This window comes from Pipra filicauda, unplaced genomic scaffold (genome assembly GCF_003945595.2).
Source record: "Pipra filicauda isolate LSUMZ 115617 unplaced genomic scaffold, ASM394559v2 scaffold322_size837228_pilon, whole genome shotgun sequence".
Taxonomy (NCBI): domain Eukaryota; kingdom Metazoa; phylum Chordata; class Aves; order Passeriformes; family Pipridae; genus Pipra; species Pipra filicauda.
This window is the reverse complement of record NW_024104446.1, coordinates 281447-295396: the sequence shown is the minus strand read 5'-3', so window position 1 is coordinate 295396 and position 13950 is coordinate 281447. Positions and strand designations below refer to the sequence as shown.

At 35.7% G+C, this 13950-nt stretch overlaps 1 protein-coding gene across 3 annotated transcripts in view; it reads left to right on the top strand.

The window, feature by feature from the left end:
- The window catches only part of ATRNL1 (attractin like 1), a 379876-nt gene that overhangs the window by 164436 nt on the left and 201490 nt on the right, over positions 1-13950 (top strand). For all 3 annotated transcript variants that reach the window (XM_027740024.2, XM_027740021.2, XM_039383740.1), the window contains exon 21: positions 5135-5187. In XM_027740024.2, the coding sequence (XP_027595825.1) occupies positions 5135-5187 (53 nt within the window). The remainder of the gene's footprint in view (positions 1-5134; positions 5188-13950) is intronic.

The following is a 13950-nucleotide window of genomic DNA, read 5'->3' as shown; positions in this document are numbered from 1 at the left end:
CAATAAAGTATAAATAAACCAGAAGCCTGTTGTGCAAGATCAGTAATTGGGGCAAGGAGATCAGAGGCAGAAATCAGTGATGGAGAACAGCAGCAGCAAGACCACTGGTTAGATTAGGAACAGCCTGAGAAGTTAAGGATGGGACAGAGTTTAGCAGTAGTCCTAGAAGATATTCTTACTCATCTAAAAGCAGGGACAAGTCACCAGTCAGAGACCAGGGATCCTCTGCTAAAACAGTCCATTGGTCTGAATTTATCAGGAACCTCTTGTAGATAAAACGCTGAGAACCTGGGCAAAAATCCCAGGCCTGTTTATGACCACCTATAGATCAGAAAGGTGACAGCTCTTCTCCAGACACTATGAAAGTGGTCTGTTAATTTGCAAGGACAAAATATGAGGTAAGGGTCATAAATATCTGTATTATCTAATATACTATACCTTTGTATAGTTGACAAACCGTAGTATGAGCCAGAACAAGAGAAAACTGTCTCAGCAGGGAACCAGTTGAATAAAATAATATTGTCTGTTAGAGTGGTCTAACATACGTTTTTGCCTTCCCTGAGAGTTTGGCATTAAAAACAAACTCAGTTAGAGGAAAGTCCATCTGTACTTAGGTTACTTTTCCCCTGTTCCTCTATTTTTGCTTCACTTTTAATTGAAAGGATTTACCAATTAGTGATGGCAGCAGAAATGCAGAAAGTCCTGCCTTCACTGTCAAAGGTTAGATGAATTGTTATAAGAAGGTTTTCACATGTTCAAATCACTCATCTAGAAAGCCATGGATCCAGGCTGGTGTTATATTGACTGTTTTCTTTAGGTGAGAAGCCTGAAGGTATACCCTTCCTTCAGGGACATACCAGTAAGCACAATAAAATTAAACACATCTATGTTCCCCTGCTGCCAGTTCCTTAGCTTTTTTAAGTTTGCGAGATACAGATACAGTGCACAAGACGATACACATTGCTTAGCTTTAACAGAAGTTTATTTGTAAACTTTATCTTACAAAGGAGCGTTTCATTCACTAAAAAAATCCAAATCTGGAAATCTTACTGTAAACATGTACTCATTTACATACATTTATTGTATTGAAAGAGAAAGCAAGAAATTATCACTCACTTGGTTGTAGACATGAGAAAAAATATTTTTTAATGCATTTGTCAATAACTTTTATTTTGAACTTCCAGAAAATGTGGGGAGAAAAAAAGAGAGTGGAAGAAAATGGTTCAGTTTTGAAAGAATAATTGAGAGAGAGGTTGGGGAATAAGTGTTAATAGCAGGCCATCCAAAGGTCAGTGAGCCTGATGAATTGAATACTTTTATATTGGAACAAACCATAGGACTTGTACGCAACCTGGTAGGAGCCTTCCTCCATTTGTCCTTGTAAATGGGAGCTGTGTCTTTGGAGTCATGCCAGGGTGGAACTGCTCATTCATTATTACCACTTAAGGCAAATGGTCATAGCCCTGTGGCACATAAAATAATGAGTGTAGCTCCCATTTCTCAGATATGATGCATATATTATGCTTCACATATGGTCAAATGTGTGCTGGTTTTAGGAGAAGGTACAAAAATTACTACAATGAGTAAAGCTCTTAAGGAAGCAATTCAGTGAATAGGAAATTTTGTAATTGGAACCATAATCAGTGACTAATGCAGAGCAATAGGCATGTTAATAAAATAGGATAGGATTAAAAGACAAAACTAAATTTAATCAGAACCCAGCATACCTGCTCATGTGAATAATTTCAGATATATTCTTAATCCTATTAGTTTCATCTTTTCCCTCCACTGAAAACTGAGTGTTTAAATAGTATCTTCCATTTGAATTGAAACCAGGCTTCTCTAACTAGTAAGAACTTCACCTCATGTTATTCCTGATATACATTATGAAAGTGTTCTGCATGAAAGGTCTGGCAACAAATGGCATAATAACCAGCTGTTTTAATAAGATGGCATAAAAAGAATACTGATAGCAGGTGAATTTTATGCTGCTTCAGGTACTGTGTGCATGCAGCACTGGATGGACCCAGCATGGATTTTCCACCAGTGTGCTGTACAGATTCTGTCCAGAGAGAGGGGCCTCCTCCCTCCCATATCATGATGCCTTTTCTCTTGGGTGCAAACACAGCCATGTATCTTTTCCTGACAAGCTGGAAGGTTCTCTTGGATAACACCAGCACACAGCACAGGCTGGCATCGGGCCTTCCAGGACCAGTAGGTCAGACATGCCTTGCCCAAGATCATCACCTCCTTGAGTACTGTTACTTCCATGAGGCTCCCAACACAGAGAATATAATATATATGATAATATATCAAAATAATTTGCTGTGGTTTAATTCACTGTTCTTTTTTATTATGCATATTTTATCATTTCATCATACATTATGCTGAAACAACTGAAATGCCTGGCTCTAAAATTACATTGCCATTTTATTTTCAAGATATTTGAAGGTCACTTCTATAATTGTCGGGGAATTAGTAATTATTTGGATTTGAATGAATACTTATGAATACTTGTACATTACAAAATATTTTGTACCTAGTAATTTTTGTATTAACCATTCTTTTGTGTGTTCTTGTAAATTGTGAAACCTGTGATGCATTAGATGGAATTTACAGATATTTTTATTTTATGTATTCATGCTTGGGTTTTTTTGCTGTGATATAAATAGAAATAAAAATACCAAAAAGGTATACGTGATTTGGGAAATCCCTGGGTTCTGGTAATTATTGATCCACAGCAGGTGGTTTAATCTGATTAGAAGTGCAGCTGAATGGAGAAGGGAAGCTATATGGAAACAGGTGTCTTTTTTTCATAAAGATTTTCAAGATTTAAAAAAAAAAAAAAAAGTCATTTAGTCCCTGGGTCAAATCACCACAGGTGAGTGGTGTAGCTGGCCAAGAGTTCTCGGTGGAATTTATTTAGTTTCTCCCTATGGAAAGTTGTGCAGCTTATTGTTACTGGGAGTTGGATATTGCTCTTCCATAGATCAGTGCCGTTAGCACTGAGCAGTAGGGTAAGTTTCTTGCCTTCATCCTCAGGTGTAAAACCCAAACATATTCTGAATTCTGCCTGCATTTAACGTTCTACTTTGCCTCTGAAACAATTCAGAAAAAAAATATTCCTCTTACATTCCTCTTTATCATGTTGTTGTAATTTACTCTGTAATATAGTGTCTCATTTATGTGACAATCTTACATACAAGAAAAGGAAATTCTTTTAAGCTCTTCATTCGAAAATGGTTCTTTTCCCTTAGCTGTCTTTCAGAATTCCAAACCTTAAAGACACTTTCAGACATTAAACTATTTTTAGAAACCTAATCCATTTGAGTAGCAAGCTGTTCTCTGAAGAATTTTGTTAGTGTTTTGTGATGTTTAGAAAAAAAACTATGTCAAGAAGACCAATATTATTACTTGAGATGATTTTCTCCTTTCCAAGTACATGCAAGAGACTTCCTTTGGGATCAGACCCTCTTCTAAATTCTGTGGAAAGGATTGTAGGGCTGGAGTGTCTTTATGAACAAGACCATAAGTTGTGTGCTGCAGTTACACTTGAAGCACAGGGTTGTTTCTATTGCTTGGAGATTTATTATTAAAATAATTATATTCAAAAAGTGTTGTATTTCTTTATAATTGACCCTGCAAAGAATTCTCATGCTCGTGTGAGATCATGAGTGGGCAAGGTCAGAATCTAGAACATCTGTTTTTCCACTTTTCCATTTTAGTGCTACTGTTGATTATTTTCTTTATGGCATTGTAACAAAGGGTCAGGGAGATTATGTGCCTATTAATAAAAATCAGCACGTTAAGAATCACCAGTTGGAAACTATTGAGGAGACCAGCAGAAATGCAAACATTACAGTACAGTCTGCAACTTGTTAAATTATATGACATCCAATTTGGAAGGTATTTTTAATATTACTCACAAATAAAATAACGTAAAAAAACCCTTGCAAATTAAGTTTCTTAGAATAAAGTAATGAAAAGGTAGTCCAAGATATTAAATGATTCAGATTTCCTCTGGGAAAATATTTATATGAAATTTAATAGGCAGGGATTAGCTTTCTCTTTGTTTAATGAATCATTCTGTATATTTAATAGAAAACTATAATCTTGCTGGAGACTTCTGTGAAATAACCAAGAAAACCAAAAGCAGGTTAATCATCTTCTATTGAGATACTTGGTGTTTTTAGAATAATATTATATAACTGAATTTGACCACTCTGAATTTGTGTAGGATATTTCATCTCTCTGAAAAGACCTATATATCTTATCAATAAGAAAGCTATTTCTTCAGCTTTTATTATGTGTACATCTTGTCAGCAGCATCAGTGTATTGTATTCAATTTAAATTTCACCTGGTGCCCTGGGTGGTTGATGAAGGGGAGCAACTGTTTCCGAAGTTCATTGAGATGAGTAGCTGAGACACTGCTGTACTTGTGTGCCATAGTCCTGGCTACAATTCCTGACCCCAGAGCCTGGTTCCATGGTCTAGTTGCAGCTGCATAATTTAGGAGCAGCCTCTCTAGGAAAGACAGCATAGCTCTGGATCCCCCCTAGGTCCTCTGTGATGCTGTGGAAATATATTAAATATTTTATGCTATGGGGATACTTTGGGTTGGTTTGTTGTTGTTGTTTTTTCTCTGCTATTATGGTGTTATTTTTGTTTTTGTTTGAAGAGTTAGTAGTGTATGTTGGAGGGGGACGTATTTGGGAACACTTTCTGCAAGTCAGTGATCCTTCTGGTGGATGCTCAGCTGTTATCTTGGGGGGGGGCAGATCAAAACCAGATGAGGGAGGAAACTATCACTGAGGTTACAGGGATAAAGAGATTCAGTGCTTGGATCCAGCTGCCTGGCTCTCCTTTGTTCATACATGCCTGTGCTTAGTCCTACCATAGGCACTGACTTAAGGCATATGCCTGGAGTTCCTTATTCAAGAGCCTGGTCACTCTGGTGTCTCCAGGAAGTAGCACATCCTAATTAACAACTATATAAAATAATTTCTATTTGCATTTATGTGCTACTAGTAATGAAACCCATGCTATTTGAATAAATATTTTAGGTACATTTTTATTAAAGTTATACAATGTTTAATGGGAACGTTTGGTTTTGTCTTTTTTTTCCCCCTGCAGCTGTGACTCTGAAAACAGGTATCTTGGAAATCCACTTAGGGGAACATGCTACTGTGAGTACTTGTATTTTTAATGTTACATACTAAAATGTTGGTTACAAATTGTGTGATAATTTTATTTCGTTGAAATACCAAAATATTTTTCTTGAGATATTCTGAAGTTGAGCACATTGATATTTTGACTGGAAAATAAAATGCCCAATTGGGCTTCTCTTACTTTGTCCACAGGAATACAAACTGAAGTCTTCTAAAAGTTGATTACTTACAGCTGGTTTAGAGGGACTGACCAAGGCATGGGGTTATTCTCTGTATCTCAACATATGTGAATGAAAGGAATAGAAATTGTGTCCTTGATTAAAAGACAGAATCTGTGGTAGGGAAATGCAAATAGGCTAAACAGTACTATTCCCTGGGGACATTATGAATGGTTTAGCCAGTCTGCCTCCCAGGGACAGGATATACAGCTGCTCTCCACAGTATCATAAAATGATACTGTGTGTTGTCTCCATGTTCTTAATGTTGTGGAAAAGGTGCCTCTGGCACATTTACTTTAAAGCATTACAGTTTTGATAGTCATAGGGAAAGACCTGAAGGGATAAGAGTGGTTATTACCCATGTGCAGAAATCCCTTAGTGAGCTGTGACAATTTTGCTGTGCCAATATCAATGTTAAATAGTAATTTTAATCATCATAAAAACAGATGGGATGTTGGAGAACACTATTTTACCTTTTGTGACTTTTGCACATCCCGTCTTAATGTCAGAAAATTGGATCCATTTGTCTATTGTTTCTGACATCATTCCTACTTCAAACTTGAATTTATACATAAAGACATATCACTGAACATATTTATAACATCTGTTCTGATTTTTGGCCTTGCTTTTTAACATTTCTTTTCAGAACATGCACAAAAGCTTTACTTTAGAATATCTCTAAGGCATCATTTACCTAATAAAGTAATGTTTCTTGTCTTAACTAATCTATCTTTCTCACCCTAAATGCTTTGCATCTGCAAGGTACATTTTACAGAATAAAATAGACACATACTATCTTATGGATGCTGACGTATCTCTAGGCCTAAAACATTTATTCCTCTTGCCAGCTATTAAAGAAATTTGGTGTGGGTTGTTTTGTTTTTTTTTTTTTCTCTCAGACAAGTTAAATCCAAATGTAATACTTTAAACTAGAACATGAATTTTAAATGTTGTAGACTAAGTTGAAAATTCTCCCTGGAGCTGTGTCCTAAAGATACTGTTAATCAATAAAATCGGTTCCGTTTGTTGTTTTTTTTTTCTTTTAATAAGAAATGCTTCTTATTTCAAAACAGAAATTTCAGTATTTAGTATTTTTGTATTTATATAATATTTTTTCTATGTTTAAAGCAATATAATGAGTACATGAGAAGTTTGTGCTCTGATGATACTGCTGTTTTGGATATGTGTGTCAATGTTTATTTGTCCTTTAAAAATAAATGTTATTAAATTTAAGAGATGGAAAAGAAATGACAGTAATGAGATTTGTAGACCTGAGGCACCTCAATGAAAAACTGTATTTTTTTTGCTATCATGTTTCAGACTGGGTCTATAAATCATGTTGGAGACAAATTGTACTATATTCAAGATGCCCTTTCACCTTTAACTCACTACTAGTATTTGTCTTCTGTCAGATTTCAAAATATTTTAAAGATCTTGTTGTTTTAAAATGATAAATTTTCATTTAATACTTTCAACCACTTAAGTACCACATATAAACAGTTTTCAGAGTTATTTTATCTGGAGGTAATAGGGAGCATGTGCTAATTAAAAATAATGGAATTCTACATTTCTTATATTTAGTGAATGGTGCATCATAGTAGGAAATAATCTGTTAATTTATGGATAACTGACTGACCTAAGATCTCAGTGACAATTGCTTATCAGCACAGTCCATTACCTGCTAAATCATATATTAAAAAAATATTTACATCATAAAGAGATGCTCCAATTTCTTATCTATATAAGTATTTTAAAATATGACATTACAATGTTTCAGTTTTGTACAAGACATGTTTGGATGATATTTTTTCTGTGCTTATTTCACTACTTATTAGAAACTTTTTCTTTAGACACATTGTTTCTTCACTTCTTGAAGTGAAGAATATTCTGTTTTTTTACAACACAGGAATAGTTGTTGCTCAAAAGGAAGGAAAATACTGGGGAAAAATAAATTGTATATACTTATGAGCAACATAAGATTATGAGAAATAAAAATTCTAGGCACTTATGTTTCTACTACTTAGAATCAAAATCAGTGAATTTGATTAGGAATTCAGATAGTGATACTGATTCCAAAATAGGAATACAGATAGTGATTTGCTCTGTGGTTAGGATCTTCTGCAGGAAAGTTTTTAGTCCCATGCTTGAGTTTAGCCATTTTCAAGATGACCATTTTTAAGCATTTAAATTTTTTTTTTTTTTCACTTGTGTAAATACTGCCCCAAATTGGAATGGCCTTCTAAGCAAAACCTTAGAATTCCTTACAGTCCTGAGTGTATGGATAATTTCTGTGTGATATTGGAGGACCTTGATTTCTCTTTAACAGCAGAATGTGGATTGAGTGATGCTTGTTGTCTTAGAGGAACTTGATGCAACTTGAATATCCACTACCCTAGAAAAGTTCAGCTGTTTTCGTATCTTCCATCTCTGCCCAGCTTACCTAGTCCTCTCCTCCCTCTTGCCTGTCAGTGCCATCCTCAAGCCTAGGAAGTGGGAACAGACAGGTGTTGGTGTAGGTACTGGTATTGACATCACTGGACTATTTAACATAGTAGATAAAAATACAGTTCACCAGTGGGGGAGCACAGATTGTTTTAGTTTCTTCCTTACTTGTTTCCTTTCGTAGTGATGTAGAAGAGTAAGCAGAATATTTGTGCTGTACATGGACTGTGTTGTGATCAAAGAAGTGATCTGAACACAAACAAAAACACAGGAAAATTACAGATGGGTCTAGCATGGTCAGAAAGAATGAGATTTATGTAGGAGGGAACACGCTGAAACATTGCAGGGACTTAACCTACCATGCCAAAAGGATCCACAGAGAGAGCAGCAACACCATCAAATCCTAGAGATAAGAGAAACAGTTTGATAAACATCAGATTTCATTCTCATATAGCATTTCAAAACATGGCAGCACTGTACATGAGTCGTTCTTCAACTTTAAATTATCAAAACCTAATAGAAATGGGGTAGGAAATGCATCATAGGCAGGGCTTGCAGTAGTGTATTATCCAGATTGTGTGAAAATTGTCGTTCATGGCTTCTGGAAAATTGGTTTTATTTCATTCTTCATGACTTCACTGTATTACTGAAAATGCACAACAGAGAGAACAAACTTCTCTGAGAGTAAGAGAATGAGAATGAACCTCGTAGATACAAAAATAAGAAAAATACTGCATGTATAAGAATATGTGAGCAGCTGCATGATGATCTATAGATTCTAGTACCCTGTTGTCAGAGGTGGCTGAACATGAATGCCAGGGAAAGAGTATAGCAAATGGACAAACATAGAAATTCTCTCTTCACATCCAACAATTTGCAGCTCAGGAACTTTGTGAGAGGAAGACTTCTTGAGCTAGAAGTGTTCAGTGTGCCATTGTTTAGGAATATCAGAGGAAATCTTATGAAAGCTTTCTTATACATAATAAAAAGAATATGAATGCAAAAGAAAGCTTTGTGATTTAAGAAGCTATGGGTTTTTTTGTCCATATAAATATTCTTGTAGATAGAGTATGTCTGCTTCTGGAGTGTGTCTCTCTGTATTTCTGGTAGGGAGGCTCTGTATCCATAGGCCTTTCTGTTGGAAGCCAATCTTGCTGTGAATGATCGGAAGCTGATTCATTCTGTATAAATGAATTCTGAGTGGAGGCCAGAGATGGTTGTGCAGCTGACTTATGCATGTACACAGACCATAAATATACCATTTTGTTGTGATGCATTTGTATTTGCTGTTGTTATTGTTCTTTGGTATCTCAGACGCTGTGATGTATGACAGCGACACCGAGATAGCAAAGTGTGCATCCAAATGGCTGGATTAGTTCCTCTCACGTCAGCATTGGAAATACATTGCTGTCGAAATCAGAGCTCCTGGGTGCAAGGGAACATGCAGCAAAAACAGATGGTTTTAGACAGATTGGGAGGAATCACTGGGACAAATGCCACTTCTGTGATTTTGACTTGGTTTGTATACCGACACAAGGCTTTAAATCATAAATGGAGATATAGTTAAACCGATGTTCTAGAGAAAATGAGAGTTTAAATTTACAATTCATGATTTCTTGCTATACAGAGGTTGAATTATAAGCTTGCTAACAATCACTTATTTTGAAAGGATATGATACTTCCCACAACAAACTTCTCTTAGATAGCTGTATTTCTAGGGTCAAAAGCTTTCCAAAATGTCTGGTTTGTGTACATTGTTTTGAGTGTCACCATTCCAACGCTACATATCAAACAAGAAGTACAACTGATTCTAATACTGCTGCATGCAGAACCGTAAAAGCTTACAACAAATCAGTCCTATGAGTGTTAATTTTATTGTTTGCCTGCATAGATAGAATTTCCACATGAGCTGAGCACTCAAGATTTGCCCATTCTACTAAGAAAATTCCTAGCTAACACAATGAAGTTTAAAAAATGCACATGGATTTACATAACTTAGTTTCTTATTCCCTTTTATCCTTAAAAAAATGTTTAGAAGCATTTTTTTGCTTATTTCTGAGTACCACCATTAACAGTGAAGAGAGGGAACAAAGAGCTTCTCCATTTGGTCCTGCAGACTGGTTTTTCTTTTAAAATAGGCAGCAGTAGTGAGTTACAGGGCAGCACATATTTAGAGCTTTCAGGCCTTCGAGAAGATTTTCTCAGCAATGCACAGACAGAATGTTTTCAGAATGCAATAAAATTGCAATAAATTAAGAATTTTAATTAATCTAGTGCTCATCTTTGGGCTGGATGGACAGCATTGTGGGACTGGGACTATCTGTGAACTCAAGGAGAAATCAGGTGCCGCTTGTCTTTTGCATTCAGAAGTGCACTATATATCCAGGGTAACACTATAAAGTTTTCCATGCTGCAGTGCAAGCCCAACCCACTCTTAGGGATTAGAACCTGACCTTTGAGAAGGATTTGAGAATCCAGAAATTAATAGAGGTCAGGAGGGATGGGTCATTTGAGAAGAGATTTAAAACAGGCAGGGACTGAATGATTTGTAGCTTTTTATAGAGTTAAAACCTATTTATTGATCATATGCCTCTGATGCAGATATTTGCTGGATTTACAGGCTTTAAAAAAAGAGGAGTCTGAATATCTGTACCTAAAAAGGCTGGAACAATGTACAAATTTTATTGTAATTGTTTTCTTAGGTTCAAGATGTTTCCTTCCACAACTCTTCCTAATTTTTCTCTTAACTCAGTGTTTTATGAAATGTCATTTGTGGATGGCTTCACACAGTGATTCATCAGCCACTCTTTCAAATGTTCTTCTGGGATGAAGCAAGCAAAGGAGGAAGATGGAAGGTCTATCTGCAGAAGCTTTAAGGGTCGGGTGTACCACAGCACACAGGCACCACTGAGCTTTTCTAGTCGATCTCATGGACACACAGGGAGGAAATAGAAAGCCAGAGAACACATTTCTAAGCTTAGTTTATATATAAAACTGTCCAACATAATTACTAGTAGGAAAAAAATATTCATAGGGGTTTTTTTTCAAATTTTCATTGGATAAATTTTAGTAGCTGCTCTTCTTCTACTTAAAGGAAACCACAGGAAAAATATGTGATCTACTAAATATTTTGCAACAACTTTTTGGGATTGACCCGAATAATTGGTTTATGGCTTTACCATGCCATTCTAAACACTGAGCCATAAAATCATATTGCTATCCTGTCTGTATTTATACCAAAGAAAAAAGCAATGGCATTATGAGCTACAAAGAAATTCCCTCAGTATGTCAGCAACTCACAAAGATGAAGAATGATACTTTCATGTGCAAAACTGGTGAAGAAGTATGAAACGTACATTCAGTAAAAACTCTCAAGATAATATCTGGTATCTGTGCAGGAAGCTGGGGACAAAGAAGGAAATTTTGCTTCTGGCTGAAGAGCCTCATAAGGATTCTAGTCCAGTCCTGAAGCTGTGTTAGCCCTACTACTGCTGACACACCAGGATTTCAAAAAGGGAAAAGCAAAGGAAACTGCTAGTCCTTATTTATGGTCCTTACCATTTCTTAAAGTAAATTTGTATTGTAATTGAAAACTTTTAAATTATATTGTTAGGCAATGTATGTGGTGCCTGAAAAAAAACCCCACCAAACACTGGTTTCTTTTCTATCTACTTTATTTAAAATTTATCTTCCTTGCTAAAAATTAAGAAAAGAAGTCTAGTTACTTTTTGATATCTGGGCTTTGGACTAAAAGCTGTGTTACTCCTTTAGAGGTGTTATTATTTTTTTATCTTTCTGGCCATTTTTTTTTCAGTAGAAGTAACTAAAAGATGATTTGATAGAGGACAGATCATTAAATGATAATTTATGAAAACTTCTAGTGACTTTTTCGAAATATCATCTCAATACTTTCTCAGAGCAAAAGGATCAGGTTATGCAGACTTATTTATGTTGTCAAAAAACAGTTTAGGCTTAATCTGACCTACTGACATGATCTGATAGTTCATCTCACCAGTTTTCCTTATTATTGGAACTTTTTTTTTCTTTCCTGGGCTTGTTCATAGTCAAAGTTTTAATATAATCCAATTTTTAGTACTACTTATGTTACAAATGTTATAATTTAATTAAAAAGGAGAATCAAAACTGTTAAAAGAAATCTCTATAAATACTATGCCAAGTTTTATTTTGTGGTCTAGCTGCCTTGCAATAATCTGGCAAAATGAAGGAGCAGAAATCTTGGTCATCCTTTTCACAGTAGAGTGGACATAAGCAAACATGAGGAACCTCTGTGAAGGGAACTGTTCTTGGGGCAGATGGGTACTTAAACTGGAATGAATCTTGGCACTGGTTGCAGTCAGTTTGTGAGTGGCACACTGGGATCTACCATAAATCGCTTTTTGGGCTGTTCCAGCCCTACTGCTTGGAAATTTATTTTTGTGAATGGTATCTTTATGCTTCCTTTTCCCCATCATTCTCCAGCTTTTGTGTCCCATGTAGGATACCACTGCTGAAGAGCTGTTGCTCCTGGATCCCAGGCAGGTGATCTCAGCAGCATTTAGCTCAGAGCCCATTCCAAGTTGGAATGTCCTCAGTGCTGTAACAGGACTCCCCACCAAGGAGACTGTTTAGAGCTCCATAGGGTCAAAGCTGCAATGGCTTCCCTAATATTTTTCATACTAAACTGACATGATACGTGTTTGGGGTTTTTTTGCTCTTTAAATAATTTGCAGGTTTTTCCTTTTACAATCTCTGTGAGACTTTCAGATCTTACAGCAGAGGAACAGAGTTACAAGATGATTGTGTGTTAGTCAGGAAGTACAAAAATGGGCTAATAACTGTTGAAACATGTAATGCAACCTGTCAGCAAGAAGATACAATGTGATTTTTGAGCATGCTGAGTATGTGTAGGCAAACGTGCATCTGTGTATATGCATTCAAGGACATGAGATATTTCATCAAAAAATAGTAAAAAATTATCCAGTAAAATGTGTACTAGAGGTATCATAAAGCACTAGGTGGCAGACTTGTTATACTTAGGGAAAAATGAAACTCAAGAACATTCCAAGGAGAGTGTTTCAGAAGATAAATAGCAAGTAGCACTATAAGTAAAACTGTTAGGAGGGATTTTCCAGATATTTAAAAATTATGTTGAAACTTAAGGGGCATAAACAATAAATCTTATCTATTGAAAGGGTGTTTGTTTTAGCTGAGTAGTGAGATGTGTACCAGCAGTTAGATGCTTCACTACTGATTTGAAGAATTCATGTTTCCTTTTGGGACAGTAGTAATTTAAACTAAATACATATTGTAATTGTAAAACTGTCATGCTTGATTTAAAATAATGAGTTCCACCAATTATATCTAACACTGATTGACTTTGATACAGACTGAAACAGTCTGTATTATTTATAAATACGGTAGCAATAATGACTCACATTGTCTTTTGATATATGTGCTTATACAAAAAGAAATTATTTAAAAAAGAATTCTTCTGAGTGTTTAAAGAGTCTAGTGGAACAGATTATAGTTTAAATCAGAAAATTCTAGGATGGTTTGAGAAAAGATTAGCCTCAGCAAACCTACCAACTCAGAACTTATAAAGAGCAACAGACAAACAGAGTCTTTGCCCCGAGCTAAAATAACTGCACAAACCAACTGTCGCCTTCCAGAGAATTAAAACAAAAACAACACCAAGAATCTGAAGCTCCTAATAAAGTATTATGCTCTCACCCCAGGCTCTGTGTACTCATTTGCCAAATGCTAGGTTGGCTTGAAGCTTTGTTGGGCAGGCTAAAGAAACAGATTTGCTGCCAGTCATTATCAGATTTTACTGGGAATTGGAGAATCTTTCCATGTATGTATTTACTTCTCTTTCTTTTTTTTTATATATATATATATATGGGATTTTCTTTGCTTAAAAAAACATACTTTTATTTGGAATGAAGATTATTTGCTTTCTCTGATAGCTTTTGCTCATACATCAGAGTGAATTTACTGATTGGCATCCCCTTACAGATACTACTTAATAGCTTTTGCCAAAGTCGACAGTCAATTCAGTGACTATTTATTTAAATATGCTACCCTGTCTCAAAAGAAAATGGGCACTACCCTGGGCAGATGA